General features: G+C 38.9%; 1 protein-coding gene across 5 annotated transcripts in view; it reads right to left on the minus strand.

The window, feature by feature from the left end:
• Nucleotides 1-9,713: 9,713 nt before the first annotated feature.
• The window catches only part of osbpl6 (oxysterol binding protein-like 6), an 86,798-nt gene continuing 72,282 nt past the window's right edge, over nt 9,714-24,229 (minus strand). For all 5 annotated transcript variants that reach the window (XM_089132965.1, XM_089132968.1, XM_089132967.1 and 2 more), the window contains 8 exons: nt 24,022-24,159; nt 20,447-20,510; nt 20,271-20,349; nt 20,004-20,148; nt 18,163-18,307; nt 17,445-17,571; nt 14,381-14,503; nt 9,714-13,083 (listed from right to left, as the gene is read on the minus strand). In XM_089132965.1, coding sequence (XP_088989091.1) covers nt 12,975-13,083; nt 14,381-14,503; nt 17,445-17,571; nt 18,163-18,307; nt 20,004-20,148; nt 20,271-20,349; nt 20,447-20,510; nt 24,022-24,159 — 930 coding nt within the window. In that variant the 3' untranslated portion in view covers nt 9,714-12,974. The remainder of the gene's footprint in view (nt 13,084-14,380; nt 14,504-17,444; nt 17,572-18,162; nt 18,308-20,003; nt 20,149-20,270; nt 20,350-20,446; nt 20,511-24,021; nt 24,160-24,229) is intronic.

Below are 24,229 nucleotides of genomic sequence, written 5' to 3' on the forward strand. Positions count from 1 at the left end.
TATTAAAACCAACTTGAAAAAGAATCGTGATAAAAAATCGTGATCGTGATTTTCCTAAAAAAATCGTGATATGATATTTTTTCCATATCGCCCACCCCTAGCTCATAGGGTCGTTCGGGTACTCAAACCCCTCCACCACGTTAAGGTGGCAGTGCAAGGAGGGGTTGATTAGAATCACTTTTTTTCTATTTCAGTTTATTCTAATGGGGATTTGTTATACCCTATATGAAGAGTTCAGATGCAAAAGCCTCGAAGTGCCATTTGAAATTTTCTTCTAAAATTATCATTTTTATCAAGCTTGTATATTTAAGTTCAGTAATTTCACTGAAATGACAATGAAGATTACCTATAAATGGTCATTCTAGAACCAAATTTCAAATGGCACTTCGAGGCTTTTGCATCTGAACTCTTCAAATATACATTACACATACAGTATTTGAATATATGAGTGGTTTTCTGTTTTGTTTCAATAAATATAACACCAATATAATGGTTTGAATAGTATCTACTTATTATGGGAGATGTTCATTTGGACCAACATGTTTCAGGTGGGGATCATCAACATTTGCTTCTTAGACATCATAAAGACTGTAAAAGTACAAAAGTTAGAAAACATATATCAATAGGGTCCTGAGGACAGGAGTTCCAGTGATCCAATGTCACAATTTATTTTTACATTTTTTGGTGTTCATTTGAGTGTTTATGCACTATACATCATCTAATCATGACTTGATGATGAACTTAGGGTCTCAGGTATATCTACCATAAGGGAGCGCGTCTTGTTCCACTCGTAGAGTGGGAGCATTCGTGGAATTTCCAGAGAGTTGGGGGCATCAAATTCAGGTTTCACCTCCTGTATCATGATCCCACCGGTCCAGTTCACCACATTTGAGCCATGAATGTTTGTTGTTATTTTATTCAGATTGTCCCACTCGAGATGAAACACATTCCCTCACCAGTAGTAATAATAATAATAATGAAAGTATAATTAATTAATTATTAAGCATAACATTTTTTTCTCAACTTAACAGAAACCTGGAGAGACCATTATCTGCCAGTTAATGTGGGCTTCCATAACGCTAAATGCTCTTCACCAAGAAAGACCTTTCTAATTGTGTGTTGGTGCATGGTGTAGGCTATGTATTTGTGTAGTTAGTTTAAAAATGTATGTTAAATAAACCTCACATTACCAGTGAATCCTAATTACATGATGTGATTTTTAATTAATGCATATTTTTGAACACGTTGTATCTTAAAATGTATATTATATTATTTAATTAAAATATCTATGTTATATTTTTAATGTGCAACAAGTGAACATTGGGAACAAGCTCAACATGTGCTCAACAATAATTTACATAGCCAGTTATGAAAAATGGAGGAGATTTATCAAATCGAAAACTAAAGGAGAAAAACAGACTGCCTATATGTGCTTTTTTGGATATCCAGGGTGGCAACCAATATAGCCAGAAAATACATACATGTGACAATATTTCAGGTGGGGATCATCAACATTTGCTTCTTAGACATCCTAAAGACTGTAAAAATACAAAAGTTAGAAAACATATATCAGAAGGGTCCATAGGACAGGAGTTCCAGTGATCCAATGTCACCATTTTTTTAAATTTTTTGGTGTTTATTTGAGTTTTTATGCACTATACATCATCTAATCAAGACAATCCTCATATCTATCAATTCCTCATACAAAGACGAAGAGAAAATGGGGTAGATTGTGTCTGTAGGATGTATTGTTCAGATTCTATGTAGGTTTAAAGTTTTCATTTTCCGCAGCAAAAAATCAAGCACGGACACAAAAGATGATACAAAAAATCACATATGGGACAAAAATTTGCGCGGGGAACATCAAAATTCATTTTCTAGACACCTTAAGGATTACAAAAAACTACACTCTAAAAAATGCTGGGTTGTTTTAACACAACTTTGGGTCAAATATGGACTAACCCAGCCGTTGGGTTAAATTTTTATATTACATTTTTAACCCAACATTTCGGGTTTGTCCATATTTGACCCAAAATTGGGTTAACACAACCCAGCATTTTTTAGAGTGTAGGTTAAAAAAACATATCTTTCGGGTGCAGGTGAACCCCCCCCCCCCCCCCCCCCCTTCCTACCAGACTATTTAGATAACTAAAGGCACCGGGGTTGTGGTGCCAACGGCTTGAGCCCGCAATCGCTGCTCGCAGCTATATTTTTATTTATTAGTCGGAACATCCTGCAACGTCATCATGAAACAAAAAATGCTGGGTTGTTTTAACCCAACTTTGGGTCAAATATGGACAAACCCAGCCATTAGGTTAATTTTTTTAATTACATTTTTAACCTAACGTTTGGGTTTGTCCATATTTGACCCAAAGTTGTGTTAAAACAACCCAGCATTTTTAGAGTGAACAGTAACGCATATTACTGTAGATATATTCACTCTAAACAATGCTGGGTTGTTTTAACCCAAATGTTGGGTAAAAATGTCATTTAAAATTTTAACCCAACTTCAACTTTCACTTTCAACTGTAATTTTTTTAGTTACATTTTTAACCCAGCATTTGGGTTTGTCCATATTTGATCCAAATTTGGGTTGAAACAACCCAGAATTTTTTTAGAATATATATATATATATATATATATATATATATATATATATATATATATATATATATATATATTCACATTTAGGCTACATTTATAAAACATCCAAGTACAGTTAGTAGCTATTTTTGAATATTAAATCTTTAGCTACTTATTTAATTAGGCTAATATAAATTGTCATATGAAAGTGCTAAACCAACATAATAAATAAATAAACATAATGAGTCAATATTTATGAAGCCATGACCAGAGCAAAGGCAGGAGACACTGCTTGCAGTCAGTGAAATCTTTATTGACTTCCAAATAAAGAATATTAAATAAAAAATAACATAAACAAACACTCAAGGTGACCCTCCTAAAAAATGGTCTATTATTTAAAATGCAAAAAACATGTATTATTTTCAAGGTGAAAAGGATTCATTTGCCTTGATCCACGCCGAAGAAAACGTCTAAATATCACGTTTTTAATGAAGCAGCCTAATGAGTAAAATGTCTATTTTCTTGGGCGTCCCCCAGCTCCTCGTTTGAGCAAAAGGTACGCTAAAACAACGTATTACATCGACGTCAAGCCGCGTTAACCTTGTTAACCATAACCTTTTAAATACTCGACCTAGTTCCGTTAGCAACGGGAAGAAACTCCTGTAACTTCAGTGCCCAACCCGTATCACGACAAGACGTGAAATAATCACGTTTGCCCACTTTGGAAAACGTGTAGATGTCACGGTTTAACAAAACCATAAATAGGGCTATACAGCCCTCTTGTGTCAAATTATATTTTTATATTTATTTTTCCAACAAATAAAACCAAACCTGCAAAAAAAAAACATCCAATAAACCCTTGAAGTCAACAGACTCAGTGGCTCAGTTGATAAAGCGTTGTGCTTTAATCAAGAAGACCTCAAATCCCATTCTTGCTTATGTTAAATTGTTGTAATTATATCAAACAAAGTGGCCAAAACAACATTTCTCCAGCCGACAAGACTATCACGTTGGTCTACTTTGCAAAATGTGTAGATGTCACGGTTTCACTCCCTCAAACGTGAAACTTGCACTGAAACTGAAACTTAAACTCCATAATGACCTATTGGTTTTCATTGAACCGAGAAAAATGGGATTTTGTTTTATTGACGATCACTGAGAAATGGTCTATTGTTTAAAATGCAAAAAACATTTATTATTTTCAAGGTGAAAAGGATTAATTTGCCTCGATCCACGCCGAAACAAAACGTCTAAATGTCACGTTTTTAATGAAGCAGCCTAAATAGTCCACTTTGGAAAACGTGTAGATGTCACGGTTTAACCCCATCAAACGTGAACCTTACACGTTTGTCAACACGCTCCAGTGGAGAGATACCCGTGTTGACCTATTCTACACGCAATCGCCTCTGCCAACGACCTGTTGGTTTTCATTAAACCACGTCCCATGTTAAAAGTTTAAAACACAATAAAAAGTGTTCCTTCATAGGTTTGCTCATTTTCTCAACTGAGTCCTGTTCAGAGGGACCCTGGCTATTTACTGTATTTATTGTCAAGTCATTTTACTGTATAGACCTTGTGTAGCCCCGCCCCTTTTCAGCGTCGCGCTCGTTGTCTTTTGACTTCCGGTCTGTATTTTCACAGCGTATGAATGAACTGCTCGTAAAAAAATTCCCGGTCAACATTTGTTAAGACATCTGCTTTACAATGCTTAGGATAAACATTACAATGCTCATGATATCTTTTGTTAACTCTACAATAAGTATCCACTTCACCAGCTAATTACTCCTCGACAGCGATGCCATAGAAATATACAGAGTGACCGCAAAACCTGAAGTTCAAAGACAATATTCTAAAGATGACAGAGCCCACGTTTCTCTGGTGCATAAGGTCTATAGTTTTGGAAACCTATGAAGGAACACTTTATGACTGTTTGAGCATGGGACGTGGTTTAAGTGCTAGAACGCACTTTTTGATGCACTTTGGGTTTGCCTGTACTTTTCTCCAAAAATATACAGTAAAATGCCATGATAATACATACAGTAATAGCCAGGGTCCCTCTGAAGAGGAATCAGTTGAGAAAATGAGCAAACCTATGAAGGAACACTTTTTATGAGTGTTTGACTTTGACCATGGGACGTTATAGTAGTTTAGTAGTTATCATAAATGTGGTATCATTTGAAAGCTTATAAACTCAGAATTCATCCTGTGAAAACCAGTTTATAATTGAACATTGCGTTACCATAGAAATGGTACTTATTTTTTAGCAGGCTCCTCCCCTTTTGGGGATCATTATATTCATAATTTATAATCAAAACCTTTTCTAATCTTGACAAAACACATATTGTCAGAAAGGTCTGAGTCTCAAGGTTCCAAATTTTGTGACAAAATTGATATTTGGACAGAAATGTATTAATTTGTAAAGGCAGAATGTATACAATTAAATTCAATGGAATTCAATGGCACCCGGTGGCTATTTTTGGTACTACGCCTAAACAAAATCTCATGGGAACTTGAATTTTTTTTGTGATATCAACTTCAAATTTGGAACATAACTTGGTTAGATTTATGGCTTTGATTTTATAGTAATTTTATAGTAAACAAATATTTTGTAAAATATATATTTTATGTAAAATAAAAAATATATTGTACAGTATATTTGATTTACTGTAAATTTAAACTTCCATAACTTTTTCATACTTTAATTTTTTGAAGTGTTTTCACTTCAGCAATATTCTGCTGAGTGTTTTCTTTAAAAAAAGACCAAACTTGGATATACTGTATATTCCAAAGCATTCTTGAATTACAACCATTTAAGTGTGAATAGTGCATTTTACCCCCATTCTCAAAAAAAAAAAAGGGGGGGGGGGGGGTGACAGCTAAGGGGTTAAAGATATTGATCATAAATAATGGACACGGGAGACACATCACAGCTTGGAACATAAATATGTATTTCTTAGCATGTATTTAAATGTGAAACAGCAGGTCTGGAGAGAGTGTCCTAATGACACGAGCTGTGGACTGAGAGAGAGGTCTTCATCCTCCTCTTCTTCTTCATCAGAGGAAAGCTGAACTTACGAGTGAGACTCCCACACACAGTGCAGGACGTCTCGGAGAGATATGATCAGATAAAAATGAAACGCACATTTTAATAAGGCATCAGAGATCACTGGCAGGCGGTGACATGTTTTCATGCAACAGTGGGAAACTAGTGTTTTTCCCTTTGAGGACCGGCTATTATTTCCCCTCGATACATCTAAAATGATCTTCTCTGCAAGCTTCGGGTCAGAAACATTCAGTCGGAGGAACTCTTGGCGAAAATCAAGACTTTCAAGAAGCATCTTAACAGAAAACACAGGGATCACAGAGCAATATATGAACTCAACACACAGGTCCTTTTCACGACACAGAACCCAGGCGCTCGTAGCCAGCAGTCTTCAATGGAGCTGTGTGTGTGTTATGGTTTCATATGCGTTAAGGCACAGTGAAGACCTCGAACAGTGACGTACAGCTCTACTGATGGCAGAGATCATTTCTTTTTCTGAGACTTCTTTTTAAAAAAAATCTACTGACATTTCAATAAAAATATTTCTTTACAATTACCTAAGAAATTAAAACATTCAGATCTGCTCAGTCAAACTGAATGCTGAAATTGAATTTGTGTGTTTGATGAACGAGGTCCAGATCAGATGTTAAAACATGGCTGTTCATACTTGTGTACTACATACTGCATACTATACTATTTTAAAACTAGTGTGGAAAACACGTATTCTGCCCACATGATTTAACTTAGTATGGTTAATTCAGGAAGTGGTGTCTCGTTTGCATCGTGACTGTAACAATTATATTCTTAGTGCAATCTGTGTAGGATTAACTTAACTTTTAGAGGTTTACTCAACTAATGAGTTCACTATACAGCAGAAACAGTATTTGGTAATATGTTATTCAGAGTGGCACAGCGTACGTTTGCACAGCATGTTAGTTTTCAGTACGAGTTCAGAACTACATACTAGTGTACTACTTTTACCAAGTCCACCATGTCTTTATATGCTTGAAATGGTATGGTAGTATGTGGGTCTGAATTCAGCAATGCAGTATGCAATCCAAGCACACAGAATAGGACTCACAGAAAGTGAAGTCAGACATAGTGCATTGTGAGATATCAATGCACTGCGTCTGACTTCACTTTTCATTTCTGGGACAGATTAACTGCAAACGTCAACACAGATTTTTTAACACTTCCGTCTTGATGCAGTATTTACTCAGACATACAAAAGTCAAAATTTTAATCCAAAATATAACATTTATATCTGAGATGAAAACTGGACTTAATTGAACTAAACCAGAGGTGAGGGTGTGTGCAAATGTAGCACACTACATGAAATAATATATAATAGTATGCAGTATATATGACACACACTGCAATTCAGGAGACCTGAAGTATGTATTAGCACTAAAGTATGCAGTAGCGCTACATTTTGTAGTATGCAATAGCACTGATATGCAGTAGCGCTAAAGTATGTAGTATGCAGGAGCAATGAAGTATGTAGTAGTGGGAGCGCTGAAGTATGTAGTAGCACTGATATGCAAACGCGCTGAAGTATGAGTATGCAAGAGCACTGAAGTATATAGTAGTGGGAGCAATGAAGTATGTAGTAGTGGGAGCGCTGAAGTATGTAGTAGCACTGATATGCAAAAGCGCTGAAGTACGAGTATGCAAGAGCACTAAAGTATATAGTAGTGGGAGCGCTGAAGTATGTATTAGCACTAATATGCAGTAGTGCTAAAGTATGTAGTGTGCAGGAGCGCTGAAGTATGTAGTAGCACTGATATTCAGGAGCGCTGAAGTATGAGTATGCAGTAGAGCTGAAGTATGTAGTATACAGGAGCACTGAAGTATGTAGTAGTGGGAGCGCTGAAGTATGTAGTATGAAGGAGCGCTGAAGTATGAGTATGCAGTAGAGCTGAAGTATGTAGTATGCAGGAGCACTGAAGTATGTAGTAATGGGAGTGCTGCTGAAGTATGTAGTAGCACTGATATGCAGTAGAGCTGAAGTATATAGTATGCAGGAGCGCTGAAGTATGAGTATGCAGTAGAGCTGAAGTATATAGTATGCAGGAGCGCTGAAGTATGAGTATGCAGTAGAGCTGAAGTATGTAGTATGCAGGAGCACTGAAGTATGAAGTATGCAATAGCACTGAAGAATGCAGAAGCACTGAAATATGAAGTAGCACTGAAGTATGTAGTATGCAGGAGCACTGAAGTATGAGTATGCAGTAGCACTGAAGTATGTAGTATGCAGGAGCACTGAAGTATGAAGTATGCAATAGCACTGAAGAATGCAGTAGCACTGAAATATGAAGTATGGAGTAGCACTGAAGAATGTAGTATGCAGGAGCACTGAAGTATGTAGTATGCAGAAGCACTGAAGGGCCAGCAGAGGCCTCTGCTGTGCAGTTTGTGATTAGATATGCAGTGTTTATGTCTGGTGTTATAGAGTTGTGTAGGAGTGACATCACTCAGTAGGCCAAACGCATAATCGAGCTGCATTTAAAGGGTTAGTTCACCCAAAAATGAAAATTAAGTCATTAATTATTCACCCCCATGCTGTACCAACCCCGTAAGACCTTCGTTCGTCTTCGGAACACAAATGAAGATATTTTTGATTAAATTTGAGAGCTGTATAACTACCACATTGGCTCCTAAGGGACTGCCTCTTGACGGCCCAGAAAGTCAATGAAGAAAATGTTTAAATATCCCAAGTGACTACCGTGGCTCAACTATATGTTTATCAAGCGACGTGAATACTTTTTGTGCGAAAAAACAAACAAAAATAACGAGTTTATTCGACTATTTCTTTTCTTCCTTGTAGGCCAGAACGAGAATTCCTTAGATTTCCACGACGCATGCGCGAGATTTGCGATCTGCTTACACCAGCTTAGATCGCAATTCTCGCGCATGCGCTGTGGAAATCTATAAGGAAGTCTCGTTCTGGCCTACAAGCAAGAAAAGAAATAGTCGAATAAACTCGTTATTTTTGTTTGTTTTTTCGCACAAAAAGTATTCGCGTCGCTTGATAAACATATAGTTGAGCCACGGTAGTCACTTGGGATATTTAAACATTTTCTTCATTGACATTTTGGGCCGTCAAGAGGCAGTCCCTTAGGAGCCAATGTGGTAGTTATACAGCTCTCAAATTTAATCAAAAATATCTTCATTTGTGTTCCGAAGACGAACGAAGGTCTTACGGGGTTGGTACAGCATGGGGGTGAGTAATTAATGACTTAATTTTCATTTTTGGGTGAACTAACCCTTTAAGCACTTTGTCCCAAAGTCAATTGCTGCGTCCCAATTCGCTTACTTATACTACGCCCTAAAAATATGTACTCTTTTTGTGAAGAAAAAGTACATACTTTTGAGTGTGTAGCAAAAGAGTAGGCAAGCTTTGGGACATACTATCACGTCATCTTTAACGGACGGCTCTGTCGCGTGCTGTGTGCATCCTGTCACCGTAAGCTGCCCTGTCAATCATCTCGTCACAGTTAAAACCCTTAATTCAATCTAATTTGATTTCCTACCGTTTCGGAGCACGTTCATCTGCCAGTTGTGGGTCTTTAATGCAGAGACTCTCCTCGTGTTTGCATGCATTTAAAACTTAATGGCTAAACGTATCTTTACAAAAAGTTTACAATGCTGCTGCAAATGCAATATAATGTGGACAACATTGAATAAATTCATTTTCGTCAGGTTAGATACTGATAATTAAACACTCAAAGCTCTTTATCTAAACCTCTCTACACAGCCGCGGGACTCGCGCGTCCTCCGTGTCTGTAGTTTTTTAACACTTTTTACTCGTGTTTGTAGTTCTAACCGAATCCTCGTCCGACGCGCGATGGTTTGTGGGCAATATCAGCCGTTAGAGTGTGCATCGATCTACACTTCGGATTCTGACCGGAAATAGTAGACCATCCGGGTATCTTTGAAACACTCATTTCAACATACTACGAATTGGGACGTACTAATTCTATTTTCGAATACTATTTAGGACGGATAGTATGCGAATTGGGACGTAGCAAATGTTTTTTTTTTATTAAATGGCTGAAATAAGGTCTGTGGTGTACACAGGCACAAGACACTTTCATGTTTTATTCAACAACATAAAACACACCAGTATTACCATACTCATGATTGAGTGAAGCTGTTCCTGTGTGAAACTTCCTTACGCTGAACTGGTAAACTAAGTGCGCTGTTACAATATCGCTATGCTAATAGCTGTGCTCTTATACACTATTCTAACTCAAATGTTCTGGGGAAATGTTGTTAGATAATATCTGAGAGAGTTAGTGATGGTGACGTTGCATTCGTAGGACCGCGGTGCAGTTCGCTATAGCTTAGCTTTAGCTTTTTACTTCTAGCGACTGCATCTAGGCTTCAAAATTCATTAAAGTTGTGTTCATCTGTGATAATTTTCCGGATGGACAAAACGTGTACAACGTTTTGTTGATCACAGAGCTTGTTTTCAGCGATAATCCAAAATCCTATTGGGTTTAGGGAACCAGAGTGATGCGAACTGTCCGTTGGCCTATAAAGTGACATCATACCCGCACCGCTCTATAGCGACAGTGCAAACAGAAATGATCATCCTGTCATCATTTTCTCACTCTCATGTTCCAAACCCATAACACTTTGGTTCACCTTCGAGTTCGAAACACAAATTATGATATTTTTAACTTGAGAGATTTCTGTCCCTCCATTAAAAGTTCAGGTAACCAAAAATTCTGGGATCCAAAAAAGATCATAGAGGCGTTGTCGAAATAATCCATATGCTTAAATTAAATTTGTTCATCATAAAAAGTGAACATATATTGTCAGAGGATTTGAATTAGCCAATCAAAGCCTTTTTGGATCTCCTAATGTACGATTACCGCTACCACAAACCACATCAGCTTCAGTGTTTACATGTACAGTATGTGTAAAGCGATCGATTCATTTTACGATGCCTTATGGGATCTTTTAAAGGCACAATATGTAAGTTTTCGCCACTAGAGGTCGCTTATTCACATCAAAGGCGTACAGGCGTACACCTCTACAGCCGTGGAGAATACAGCAGAGATCATATTCATGGATGAGCGGTAATGTATTAAAGATTTATTAACGTTATGGAAGCCGTTGTAGCGGAACGAGCCGCTGGAGCGATTGCTTCTGCAACATGACATCATGACTTTTGCGTAAACATACACGCCACTTTCAAGTCAAGCGGCGTGTTATCTATACGCATTTTGAGCTATCCGCGTGTATGCATGTCTACGCCGTTAAATGTCCGAGTGATTCCGCGTGTATGTACACGCCGTTAAATGTCCGAGCGAAACGAAGCAAAATGTAGATCTACATCTGGGGGGTGATATTTTTTTTTTCCTAGGATGGTAGGGGAAGACTCATAAATGGTATTAACCCCAGTGACGGGTAGGTTTAGGGACGGGGTTGGGGTAGGTCATATATTTTATATATACAGTAATGTAACCATTACGTTAAGTCAACGGCGTTCTTAAACACGCTGAAAAGCGATTATGCGTGTTGATAGCACGCCAAAAATGGAAATACGAATTGGCGTGTCATACGCCATTTCATGAGATCAGTCTGGCTAATGAGAGACTTTTTTACGTTTTTATTATAGTTTTTTAATTATATGCTTCCTCTTCTTCCGTCATGCGTATGTGGGAAACGCAGCGTGGGAAACGCAGCTTACATATAACAATGATTCGTTTTCTGTCGATGATTACAAACAGTTGCTCACATGTCTAATAAAACACATAAAGTAATAAATTAAAGGTGCAGTGTGTAAAATTTATGAGGATCTATTGTCAGAAATGCATTATAATATACATAACTATGTGTTCAGTGGTGTATAAAGAACTTAATGAACCGTTACTGAGCCGTTTCTCTACACACACGGCGGGTCCCCTTGTACATCAAGTCGCCATTTTGTGCCGCCATGTTTCTACAGTGGCCCTAAACGGACAAACTTTTTATTTCACTGTTGTTTTTCGTCTTCTTTGTTGGTGTATGGACAGCATAGTTATTTACTATTAGCTAACTTAGCGGCTTCACTACTCTTACCTTGTTACTAACTAGCATGCAAAAAAGCTAGCTAAAGTCAGCGAAAAAACACTGACACAGTGACGAACAGGTAACAATAATATCGTTTTACTGAATAATTAAGTGTATATATATAATTTCTTATTCTATCTTTGTAAAGAAACCTCGTTGCTAGACTGGCTACTCTCTGCTGTCTCAGACGACGACATTTGTTTGTCCTGTTTAGGCCACCGTAGCTTCTTCGAAAGGAAGGGCTGAGCCATTAGTTGCAGTTCACAACCAAACCACTAGATGCTGCAGAAATCTACACACTGCACTTTTAAAGCTATTTCTCTGGATTTAAACATTTAAACAAACAAATCAATAAAATATATAACATTGTTCAAGTGTTTTTTTGGATATTTTTTTTCTAAAAATCTTACATATTGTGCCTTTAAGTTTAGAAAGCATTTAATGGAGGGACGAAACCTCTCAGCTTTCATTAATGACAGTCGTACACGTTCAACGCGATGACAGAAATTTCATTTTCATTCGCCTGACTTCTGGCTCGACCAACGAAACAACCTGTAATAATCTGTTTAGCAGGGCATTGACTGGCTTTTCTGAAGAAACCTGTGGGGAAAGAGCTCACTTCTTGAGTTTGGCTTCGTCTTTAAGTGCTAATGTACAACTACAGCTACTGAGATACAGGAGAGCATGAGGGCCGGTTCCTCGTGAGGTTCTGCGTACAGAAACTCGTCCAGCCTTGATTCTTTGGATGGATTTGAGAATTGGGTTATAAAACGAACATTGAAACGCCCCTCTGATGGCTGCCTTTGAACATCAGGAGTGACGTGTTGACGCGTCTTGACGCAATTCCCTTCTTTTGGTCGTTTACAAAAATACCACTGAAACGGTCTAAATGTAGCTCTGATGAGATTGTGTAACATATCGCAGGAGAAAGCTGCCGGCGTCTACACATGCAGAATGTAACCAAGAGCAAACTCAATCCATCTAAACCGAGAAGTTGAGGGGATTTCACTAAAAGCGTAAAACTTTGTTGTTGAGAAGCGACTTCTTAAGGCAAGAACATAAGCACAACTGGCTTCATGTGGACAGCTCTCCAACTCCCACTGTTACCGTGACAACAGCTCTCTCGCGCTGTTGCCATGGAGGCGGAGCCTGCCGAAGTGATGCGGAGAGTCTTTTGTTTCTCAGACCGTCAGTCCATTTCTGGAGATAAAATCCCAAATCTCGAGGGAAGTCCCAGGCTGCTCCTGTCCTGCATAGCGAGCTTGTGCAGTGAAGGCATGGGGATCTACCACAGCTGAGGGTTCTCCAGTTTGAGGAAGCCCGGGTCCTTGCGCAGCTCCCAGTATGTGTTGTTGGACACCCATCTCTCCCTCTGGTTGCTGTCCATAACCTTCCTGTGACACAGAGGAAGCACAGGTCAAAAACTGAGTCCAGACTTTGGGCATTTACACCTGGGACTGGTTGCATAAATTGCTAAGACTTAGAAGTTAGTCATCAAATGTTTTTCTTTAAGACTGTACATAACTTTTTTAAGTTAGTTACATAAAAACTGATTGACTGATCTAAGACTAAGACTGATCGCCCTTAATTAACTGCTAATTGTTCGTACTAGTTCCCAAGACATAGTCTTAGCATAACGTTAATGTTTATGCAATTGGCCCTTGTGAAGTTGTGCATCTTGGGTTATCCGATTTAAAGGGATAGTTAACCTAAAAAGTAAAATAACCCCATGATTTACTCACCCTCAAGCCATCCTAGGCGTATATGACTTTCTTATTTCAGAAAAAAAGTGCATCTATCCATGATATAAGTTCATCTTTCCATCATAAAAGTGCATCTACCCATGACAAAAGTGCATCTATCCATCATAAAAGTGCATCTATCTATGATAAAAGTGCATCTATCCATCATAAAAGTGCATCTGTCCATCATAAAAGTGCATCTATCCATCATAAGTGCATCTATCCATCATAAAAGTGAATCTGTCCATCATAAAAGTGCATCTATCTATGATAAAAGTGCATCTGTCCATCATAAAAGTGCATCTGTCCATCATAAAAGTGCATCTGTCCATCATAAAAGTGCATCTATCCATGATAAAAGTGCATCTGTCCATCATAAAAGTGCATCTGTCCATCATAAAAGTGCATCTAGCATGATAAAAGTGAATCTGTCCATGATAAAAGTGCATCTATCCATCATAAAAGTGCATCTATCCATCATAAAAGTGCATCTATCCATCATAAGTGCATCTAGCCATGATAAAAGTGAATCTGTCCATGATAAAAGTGCATCTGTCCATCATAAAAGTGAATCTATACATGATAAAAGTGCATCTAACCATCATAAAAGTACATCTATCCATCATAAAACTAATCAATATTTCAGGGAGTTAATAAAGGCCTTCTGAAGCAAAGTCATGGGTTTGTTTAAAAAAAAATTCAATATTTAAAACTTTATTAGCTATAATAACTAGTTTATTATACATAATCAACTAAACTTTACTCACATTGATCTTTTAAACTGAAATGTAGGTCTAATTGTATTCTAACTTATTAATCACATGCTAATTGCACTTATTGAAAGGGAATTTTTCATAATTTGAATTGATGAATTTTGCCTCATTAAACCCAGAGAGCAGGAACAGATCAACACACAGAGTGAAGGACAGGAGCTGAAGAGAGCACTGACTTGAAGAAGCGCGGCTGGTATTTGATGTTGTTCTCCTCCAGCCACTTCCTCTTGTTCCTCTGCTGCTCTTCGATTCTCTGCTTCTCCGCGGCGGCCATCTGGACGTTCCCCTCCTCCAGATACCTGAGACACACATCACACACCAGCGCGACCACTGACGATTACTCTGCTTCGTTGCAGAGTTTTCAAGGAGGGTTGAAAGAGATGAACTAAACAAGAAACTCTCTCAGGGAGCAGAAAACACTCTAACAAACACAGAGTTTAATTACAAAGTGACATGAAAGACTAGGGCCTGGTTTCACTGACAGCGCTTAGATTAAGCCAGGATTAGACTTTAGTTTAATTAAAGCGTTTAAGTAACATTTATAAACATGCCTGAGGGCCTGATATACTCATGCAAAGCTCTTTTTCGTTCTTCGCGTTGGGGTTTGAAAGAAGTTTTAAACACGCGAGCAACGATATACTGTTAGAGAACACCTGATTAATATGCTAATATGAGCTGTGATCTTTCCTTTCAATAACCAACAAACACAATAACAACAACAGCGAAGAGAACAGCAGTTTAGAAAGCATCTGATCGCAGCGATGCGGATATATTTGCACGAGCTTTACAATTCAGCAGTTTATTTATGCAGCACTTCATACAATAGATTGTTTTAAAGCAGCAGCTTTACCGTATTAAACATAAATAAACGGTTTCAGTGTGTCTTTTAATTAACATTAACTTCATTTTCTAACATAAAGCAGTCCTCCAGTGTGTTCATGTTAACTCATGGACGTCCGAGCTCAAAGGATTGATGAATCGAAGAAGATTTACACCTCAAAGAAGGCGGAGCCTCAGAGCCACACCCACCTATTACATCATCACCACCACCGACCAATGGCAACGTTTTTACAGAAAGCCGTTTCAAAGTTCGTTTTGGCCTGGTTTTGTCTTCGTTTGTTTCCGTTCTTCGATTTCGCTTGATGTACAGTCTTAAAAACGCATGAAAAAAGTGCTTTGCCGGTTGCATAGGAAATTATTCTTTTCAAAACTGTCTTCATTGTTCATTTTTGCTTTCACCTTTCCGTTTCAACAGTAAATACTGTACGTCATAGGGGTGTAATGGTAAATGTATTCGTATTGAACTGTTTCGGTTCAGTACGCATACAAACCGAACGATTCCTTGGACCGTTTTTCCTGCCGACAAAATTCGCGCTGGCACGGCCACCACAACGTTGCTCAACATCAAATGGCAGGCGTAATGAAAGCGGAACGAAACTGCGCTACTCATTATGTGCTTCACGGATCGTTTATCAGTTCGGACCAGCAACATCTGTGCAGCACGAGCCGATCTCCATCAAGCGACACTGTTACTACACAGCACTAAGAGCTCCAGTGAAGAAAACATTTGAATTCGCCACTGAGGTAATAACATCGCTGCGAGATCTAGTGAGAAGCATTCACATTTCTCCGTTATTAACCGTAGATCTCTATTAGATCAAACAGCGCTGTCATGGAAACCAGGAGAAACATTGTGCCGTGAATGAACTAGTAACACTTTACCTCCACAGACCAGCAACATTCACCATGGATTTAATATAGGAACACTAACTGGAACCAGTTTGGCTGGAATGGTGAAATGCTTTCAAGTACTTCACACATCTTTTTCCAGCTCTTCAAAACTAAATATTATATAAATAAATATATAGTCAAATGTTATTTTTAATGTAATTATCAAAACATTATTTCCTCATCCTTCAAAGATGACACCCATTTATAAACCTGAAAGTTTCAAGATGTAGGAAAACTCACACTTATTTAAAAATATTTTTTCTTTTAACAAATAGGAAATTTGTCAGGCATTTCTTTCTTTCTGCTGTATCGAAAACGTACCGAACCGTGACTTTAAAACCAAGTTATGTACCGAACCGTGATTTTAAAACCAAGGTATGTACCGAACCGTGATTTTAAAACCAAGGTATGTACCGAACCGTGATTTTAAAACCAAGGTATGTACCGAACCGTGATTTTAAAACCAAGGTATGTACCGAACCGTGATTTTAAAACCAAGGTATGTACCGAACCGTGACTTTAAAACCAAGGTATGTACTGAACCGTGACTTTAAAACCAAGGTATGTACCGAACCGTGACTTTAAAACCAAGGAATGTACCGAACCGTGACTTTAAAACCAAGGTATATACCGAACCGTGACTTTAAAACCAAGGTATGTACCGAACCGTGACTTTAAAACCAAGGTATGTACCGAACCGTGACTTTAAAACCAAGGTATGTACCGAACCGTGACTTTAAAACCAAGGTATGCACCGAACCGTGACTTTAAAACCAAGGTATGCACCGAACCGTGACTTTAAAACCAAGGTATGTACCGAACCGTGACTTTAAAACCAAGGTATGCACCGAACCGTGACTTTAAAACCAAGGTATGCACCGAACCGTGACTTTAAAACCAAGGTATGTACCGAACCGTGACTTTAAAACCAAGGTATATACCGAACCGTGACTTTAAAACCAAGGTATGTACCGAACCGTGACTTTAAAACCAAGGAATGTACCGAACCGTGACTTTAAAACCAAGGTATGTACCGAACCGTGACTTTAAAACCAAGGAATGTACCGAACCGTGACTTTAAAACCAAGGTATATACCGAACCGTGACTTTAAAACCAAGGTATGTACCGAACCGTGACTTTAAAACCAAGGAATGTACCGAACCGTGACTTTAAAACCAAGGTATGTACCGAACCGTGACTTTAAAACCAAGGAATGTACCGAACCGTGACTTTAAAACCAAGGTATATACCGAACCGTGACTTTAAAACCAAGGTATGTACCGAACCGTGACTTTAAAACCAAGGTATGTACCGAACCGTGACTTTAAAACCAAGGTATGTACTTTTTGTGTACTGTTACACCCCTAGTACGTCAACATAAAAGTCCATAAAAGCTGAGGTTTTCCTACAACACAATCACAAAGATTCTGGAATCCTCCAAAACCAGGTTGAAATCATTTCCAGAGTGAGTTTGTCTTGTGAGGCCGTGTGTGTGTGTGTGTGTGTACCTCTGGTCGGGTCTGAAGCGAGCATCTGTTGGTGGCAGCAGCTCCTTCAGCTCAGGGAAGAGCTCGTTGAGCTCCACAGCAAACCTGCTGAAGCCGTAGTACAGCTCGTAATCTGTGGGCATGGACCCTGAACACACACACACACATTTACACCCAGGAGAATGTAAGAGGAGACACATTTCACTCTCAAACATCATCACAACTGCCCTCTGCTGCGTCATAACTGCTGAAATGAGAGCGTTTAATCTTCAAGATCGTGAATATTTCCTTCTGGCCATTACACTTCATTAAATTAAACAGATTTGAGATGTGAGTGATCAAAGCTGAATGTTCAGCATCATTACTCCAGTCTTCAGTGTCACATGATCCTTCAGAAATCACTCTAATATGACGATCTGATGATCAAGAAACATTTATGATCATTATCAATGTTGAAAACACTCGTGCCGCTTCAGATTTCTGTGGAAACCGGGACAGGTATAATTTATAATTTAAAAGGTATAACGGTATGATTTAAAATTCAGGGGTTTAAAATACATCAAGGGTCAGATGATCCAATAGAAACAGCACATTGAAGTAATAAGTTCCAATATAACTTCAGCACAGGCACGGGTCTGATGGAGAGAAGGCTTTTGCTCAGCCCAAAATGTCCATCAAACAGAGAAAAGCTTTACTCAAACATAATCAATCTGAGGGAACATTGCCTGTGTGTGTGTACCTGGTCTCCAGATGCATTTAGCTGAAGGTGGGACTCCACAGTACAGACCCTCATGCCATTTCCCAAACAGTCTGTGGACGATTTTCCCCTCCTGGTCCATCACAGATCCTTGCAACTCATTCACATTCGAGCTCCAGTAGTTCCCCTGGACATACACACACACACACACACACACTGATTAGGGTTGGGAATCTGTTGATTGATTTCTGAGTCATGATACGACTATGAAACAATTTGCGTATGGTTCTATGTTGTAAATATAGAGTAAATACTGATTGGAAGTGATTATCCCAATGCCTTACACTAGATCCGAAGGGAAAGACTTCCCTGTCCCGCACTGTTACCATGACAACACAGTGTCCATCCCCCTATTGGCTGATCTTACTGCAGGAATCTTTTATTCACAGCTGGTAATGTGACTGCTGTTCAATTTTGCATAAATCATTTTAAATGATTTCTAATTTCATCACAGGACTAAATGTCATTTTAAAATATATTAAATTGAAGACAGTTATATTAAATTGTAATAAACATTTTTAAATACTGTTTCTTAAACCAATTGCAAATGCAGGCACAACTGCTATCCGTCATTGGCAGGTGTCTCCCCCTGGTGGCGTACAGGATAACACTGTCAGTCTGCTGTACATCGCTCTGTTCGTCCAGATCTGAATTATTATGTTCCTTTTGTATTTCGGTTGTAATAAAAATCTCAAAAAGATGATGTCAGTTTAATGTTCTGCATCTAGAGTTTTTTTTTTTTTGCATTTTAATTAAGATTGTTAATATAACTTAAAATGCTCCTATTATGATTTTCTTGGATATTACCTTTTATGTAGTGTGTAATATTAAATATATATATATATATTGTAAAAATGTATATATTAAGAAATATTCAGGGTTTGAAATGAACACTCGCCAAATGCGGGTAAAAATGAACTGTGGGTGGTGTGGCGTGTTACTTATTACGTTTACTCGCTTTACTGGGGAGGTTCGTGTGAGCGCAAAAACTCGACCCGTGAGTCCTCGTGATTTATTAAATACAGTTTATTGCGCAGTACTTAGTATATTTATATAAAAGATGTAACGTAGTTAATGTTTTCTTTTTTTTGGCTAGTAGAAGTTACGCATGGCCTGTAACTTAAAAAACTACTAGACAAATTGGCCGTTAGATGAAAAAGTTCATTTCAAACCCTGGTAATATTGAATGTAAAAGGTCTGCAAAGTTTCAAAGATAAAGATAAGAAATAAAGTTTTTGTCTCCTAAAAGAAAGAAGTGATTCTGAACCGCCTGAAACGAGTCGTCAGTAATTCCAGTCTCTCTTCCTGTTGAATCTACGTATGTTTGTAACAAATTTGCATAATGCCAGTCTATGATCTTCATTGGCTGCTGGTTGTATCAGAGATGGAAAGAGTTTGGTTCGTGTTGTTCATGTCGAGAAGACGCTGTTTTCTGCCGCCAAAACTGACACTATCGTTACTGTTCGTGTCACTGTGTATCAAGAGCTGAGATTCAGATGTGATAATGGCCTTCACTGACCAATCACAACAGATTGGGCCATCTGACCAATCAGAGCAGAGTAGACTCTCAGAAATGAGGGGTTTAGAGAGACCCTTTATCCAACTGTTTCAGACACTGTGAGAAAAGAGCTGATGATGTAGTGGACATTATGAGAAAATGAAAGTGTTTTTGTCCTGAGATGCATGTAGGAGTCTCCAAAGCAACATTATGAGCCTTTAAAATAGCTTTTAAATAACTTTAAGACTTACTGGGGCCTCCTGAAAGTCCTCTGAGGCCCCTAGTGGAGAACCCCCAGTGCATCATCACAGTGATGTGTGTGTACCTTAATGAAGGTGAGCTTGCAGACGCAGGGGGTGTTGCGAGTGCTCTTGATCGTGACCTCTCCATAATGCTCGATCCACCGTCTCCCGCTCAGGATGTTGTGGACGCACGTCGTCACCTTGTTCCACTCATAGTGATCACCATAACTAACACACGGAAAACAAGCTGTCAGTCACAGGAGCCAATCGGTGATGAATATGAGGAGGAGACAGAACGACTGATAGATGGACAGATGCATGATGGAGAGAAACAGAGACAGGGACTGTACCTGGGCAGCGAGACGTGCACTGTCCCGATGGGAAGAATCTCCATAGACTTCCCCCAAAACTTATTCTTCCATCTGACGTCTGAAGCACACACACACACAAACACACACACACACACACTTGAGTGTGATGATAAAAAGCTTTGAGAGTAAAAGCACAGGAGTGTTATCAGTCGTACCTTGCCAGAAGGTGAAGTTCTGCGACTCGCAGTGACAGGCGGAGATGGGCGGATGGTGGCTCACCTGAACACACACACGGGGACATACAATCACTCGCTCAAGTTTATTAACCAATTAGCATTAAGTAATCCAGAGAAATTAATAATAAATAGATCTGCATATAATAATAATAATAATCCCAGAGCTTGGAGCGCTTTCTGTGTCTACGTTTTTGTTTTTCATGAGAATTTGTGACTTTTTCAAAGTGTCGCACTTCGACTTAAATGGATTTCATTTTTTATTATAATAATAGTAGGGATTTTTTTATAATTATAGGGATTTTTATAATATCTAAATTTAAAAGCAAAACGTGAAAAAAAAATATATATGGGAGCGCAATGGAAAGTGAGCCTCTGCTGCCATCTACTGGTAATAAAAGTTCTCCTTCATTGTGACGATCTTTGATAAATGAACAAATAATCATCACATTAAAAATAACATTTAATATTTAGAGCTTTGAAGTGCTGGAAAACACGTAAAGCATTTGAAAGTCCTTGAAAAGTGTTTGAATTTCACTCTCAAAAAGTTGTGCGAACCCTGAAATTTAAAATGCACCAATGCCGTTACTACGTTAAATCCATGGAAACAGTGAGCGTTACTACGTTAAATCCATGGATACAGTGAGCGTTACTACGTTAAATCCATGGATACAGTGAGCGTTACTACGTTAAATCCATGGATACAGTGAGCGTTACTACGTTAAATCCATGGATACAGTGAGCGTTACTACGTTAAATCCATGGAAACAGTGAGCGTTACTACGTTAAATCCATGGATACAGTGAGCGTTACTACGTTAAATCCATGGATACAGTGCGTTACTATGTTAAATCCATGGATACAGTGAGCGTTACTGCGTTAAATCCATGGATACAGTGAGCGTTACTACGTTAAATCCATGGATACAGTGAGCGTTACTACGTTAAATCCATGGAAACAGTGAGCGTTACTACGTTAAATCCATGGATACAGTGAGCGTTACTACGTTAAATCCATGGATACAGTGAGCGTTACTACGTTAAATCCATGGATACAGTGCGTTACTATGTTAAATCCATGGAAACAGTGAGCGTTACTACGTTAAATCAATGGATACAGTGAGCGTTACTACGTTAAATCCATGGATACAGTGCGTTACTATGTTAAATCCATGGATACAGTGAGCGTTACTACGTTAAATCCATGGATACAGTGCGTTACTATGTTAAATCCATGGATACAGTGCGTTACTATGTTAAATCCATGGAAACAGTGAGCGTTACTACATTAAATCAATGGATACAGTGAGCGTTACTACGTTAAATCCATGGATACAGTGAGCGTTACTACGTTAAATCCATGGATACAGTGCGTTACTATGTTAAATCCATGGATACAGTGCTTTACTATGTTAAATCCATGGATACAGTGAGCGTTACTACGTTAAATCCATGGATACAGTGCGTTACTATGTTAAATCCATGGATACAGTGCTTTACTATGTTAAATCCATGGATACAGTGAGCGTTACTACGTTAAATCCATGGAAACAGTGAGCGTTACTACGTTAAATCCATGGATACAGTGAGCGTTACTACGTTAAATCCATGGATACAGTGCGTTACTATGTTAAATCCATGGATACAGTGCTTTACTATGTTAAATCCATGGATACAGTGCGTTACTATGTTAAATCCATGGAAACAGTGAGCGTTACTATGTTAAATCCATGGATACAGTGAGCGTTACTACGTTAAATCCATGGATACAGTGCGTTACTATGTTAAATCCATGGATACAGTGAGCGTTACTACGTTAAATCCATGGATACAGTGCGTTACTATGTTAAATCCATGGATACAGTGCGTTACTATGTTAAATCCATGGAAACAGTGAGCGTTACTACGTTAAATCAATGGATACAGTGAGCGTTACTACGTTAAATCCATGGATACAGTGAGCGTTACTACGTTAAATCCATGGATACAGTGCGTTACTATGTTAAATCCATGGATACAGTGCTTTACTATGTTAAATCCATGGATACAGTGAGCGTTACTACGTTAAATCCATGGATACAGTGCGTTACTATGTTAAATCCATGGATACAGTGCTTTACTATGTTAAATCCATGGATACAGTGAGCGTTACTACGTTAAATCCATGGAAACAGTGAGCGTTACTACGTTAAATCCATGGATACAGTGAGCGTTACTACGTTAAATCCATGGATACAGTGCGTTACTACGTTAAATCCATGGATACAGTGAGCGTTACTATGTTAAATCCATGGATACAGTGAGCGTTACTACGTTAAATCCATGGATACAGTGCGTTACTATGTTAAATCCATGGATACAGTGCTTTACTATGTTAAATCCATGGATACAGTGAGCGTTACTACGTTAAATCCATGGATACAGTGCGTTACTATGTTAAATCCATGGATACAGTGAGCGTTACTATGTTAAATCCATGGATACAGTGAGCGTTACTACGTTAAATCCATGGAAACAGTGAGCGTTACTACGTTAAATCCATGGATACAGTGAGCGTTACTACGTTAAATCCATGGATACAGTGAGCGTTACTATGTTAAATCCATGGATACAGTGAGCGTTACTACGTTAAATCCATGGATACAGTGAGTGGTGAATGTGAACATCATGCCTTCAAAACCTTCATCCTTGGTGAAGATTGTAGATTGAAAAGGTTTCTCCTGGTTTCCACATGAGTGCAGTTTGATCTGATATCTGTGGTTTATAACAGAGAATCCTGCGCTGAATTTGAAAGCTTCTCACTAGATCATGCAGCGATGTTATTAAAACTGCGGCGAATTCAGAAGTCTTCTCGCTGGATCTCCCAGCGCTGTGTAGTAACGGTGTCACGTGATTGAGTAACCCTCTTCTGAGCTCAACGCGGCCTAATATTAGTTTGAGTCCATGCGGTGCAGCTCAAACGAGAAGCACGCTGTCATTCCGGTGTTGTGCCGAATTTTGACTCACTGCCAAATTATTACCCCCTCGTTGGTCAGTACCTGATTGCCTAATCCCAACCCCACCCCTAATCATAACCCCTCCCCCACAACCAATCCTACACCTACCAATGCTAGGGGGGTAATAATTTGGCAGGGGTCGGGATTCGGCACACCAACGGCAGCTCTTCTCAGTTGGGCCATGTGTGTGTGTGTGTGTGTGTGTGTGTGACATAAAACAGGATGAATAACTCTACTATGAGCCTGTGCTAGTGTTTCCTCTATGAACAACTGCATTATGTCACACACACAGTGTAAAAGTTCAGTGCTGACAAAGAGCCTTTTCAAGTCAAGCAGGAAGAACCTTCGCCAGAGGACTATTGACGGCCTTGCTTCCAGCAAAACACCCTCACTCTCACTCTCTCTCTCTCACACACACACACTCTATCTCTATCTATCTCACACACACACAGTGGTGCAGTGCTACAGTAAAGGACAGGAACTCACCTGGAACAGGTACTGCATAATCTAGGTACTGCTGTGTGTGTGATGTGTGTGTGTTTGTGTGTGTGTGATAATGTACCTGTTCAGAAAAGAAGCAGAATCCTTTGTCTTCACGGACACATTCGTATGTTTCCCCTAGAAGAGGGTTAAAGGGTTTGCTGCCCGCTCTATAATAGGTGGATGAATATCCTGAAACTGCAAACGCTGCAATGATCGCCTGCACACACAAACAAAGCAACCTGTCAATACACACACCGCCACTGAACCCACTGAGCCCAGATCCACCG

Source organism: Pimephales promelas, chromosome 7 (genome assembly GCF_988280905.1).
Source record: "Pimephales promelas chromosome 7, fPimPro1.hap1.1, whole genome shotgun sequence".
Lineage (NCBI taxonomy): Eukaryota > Metazoa > Chordata > Actinopteri > Cypriniformes > Leuciscidae > Pimephales > Pimephales promelas.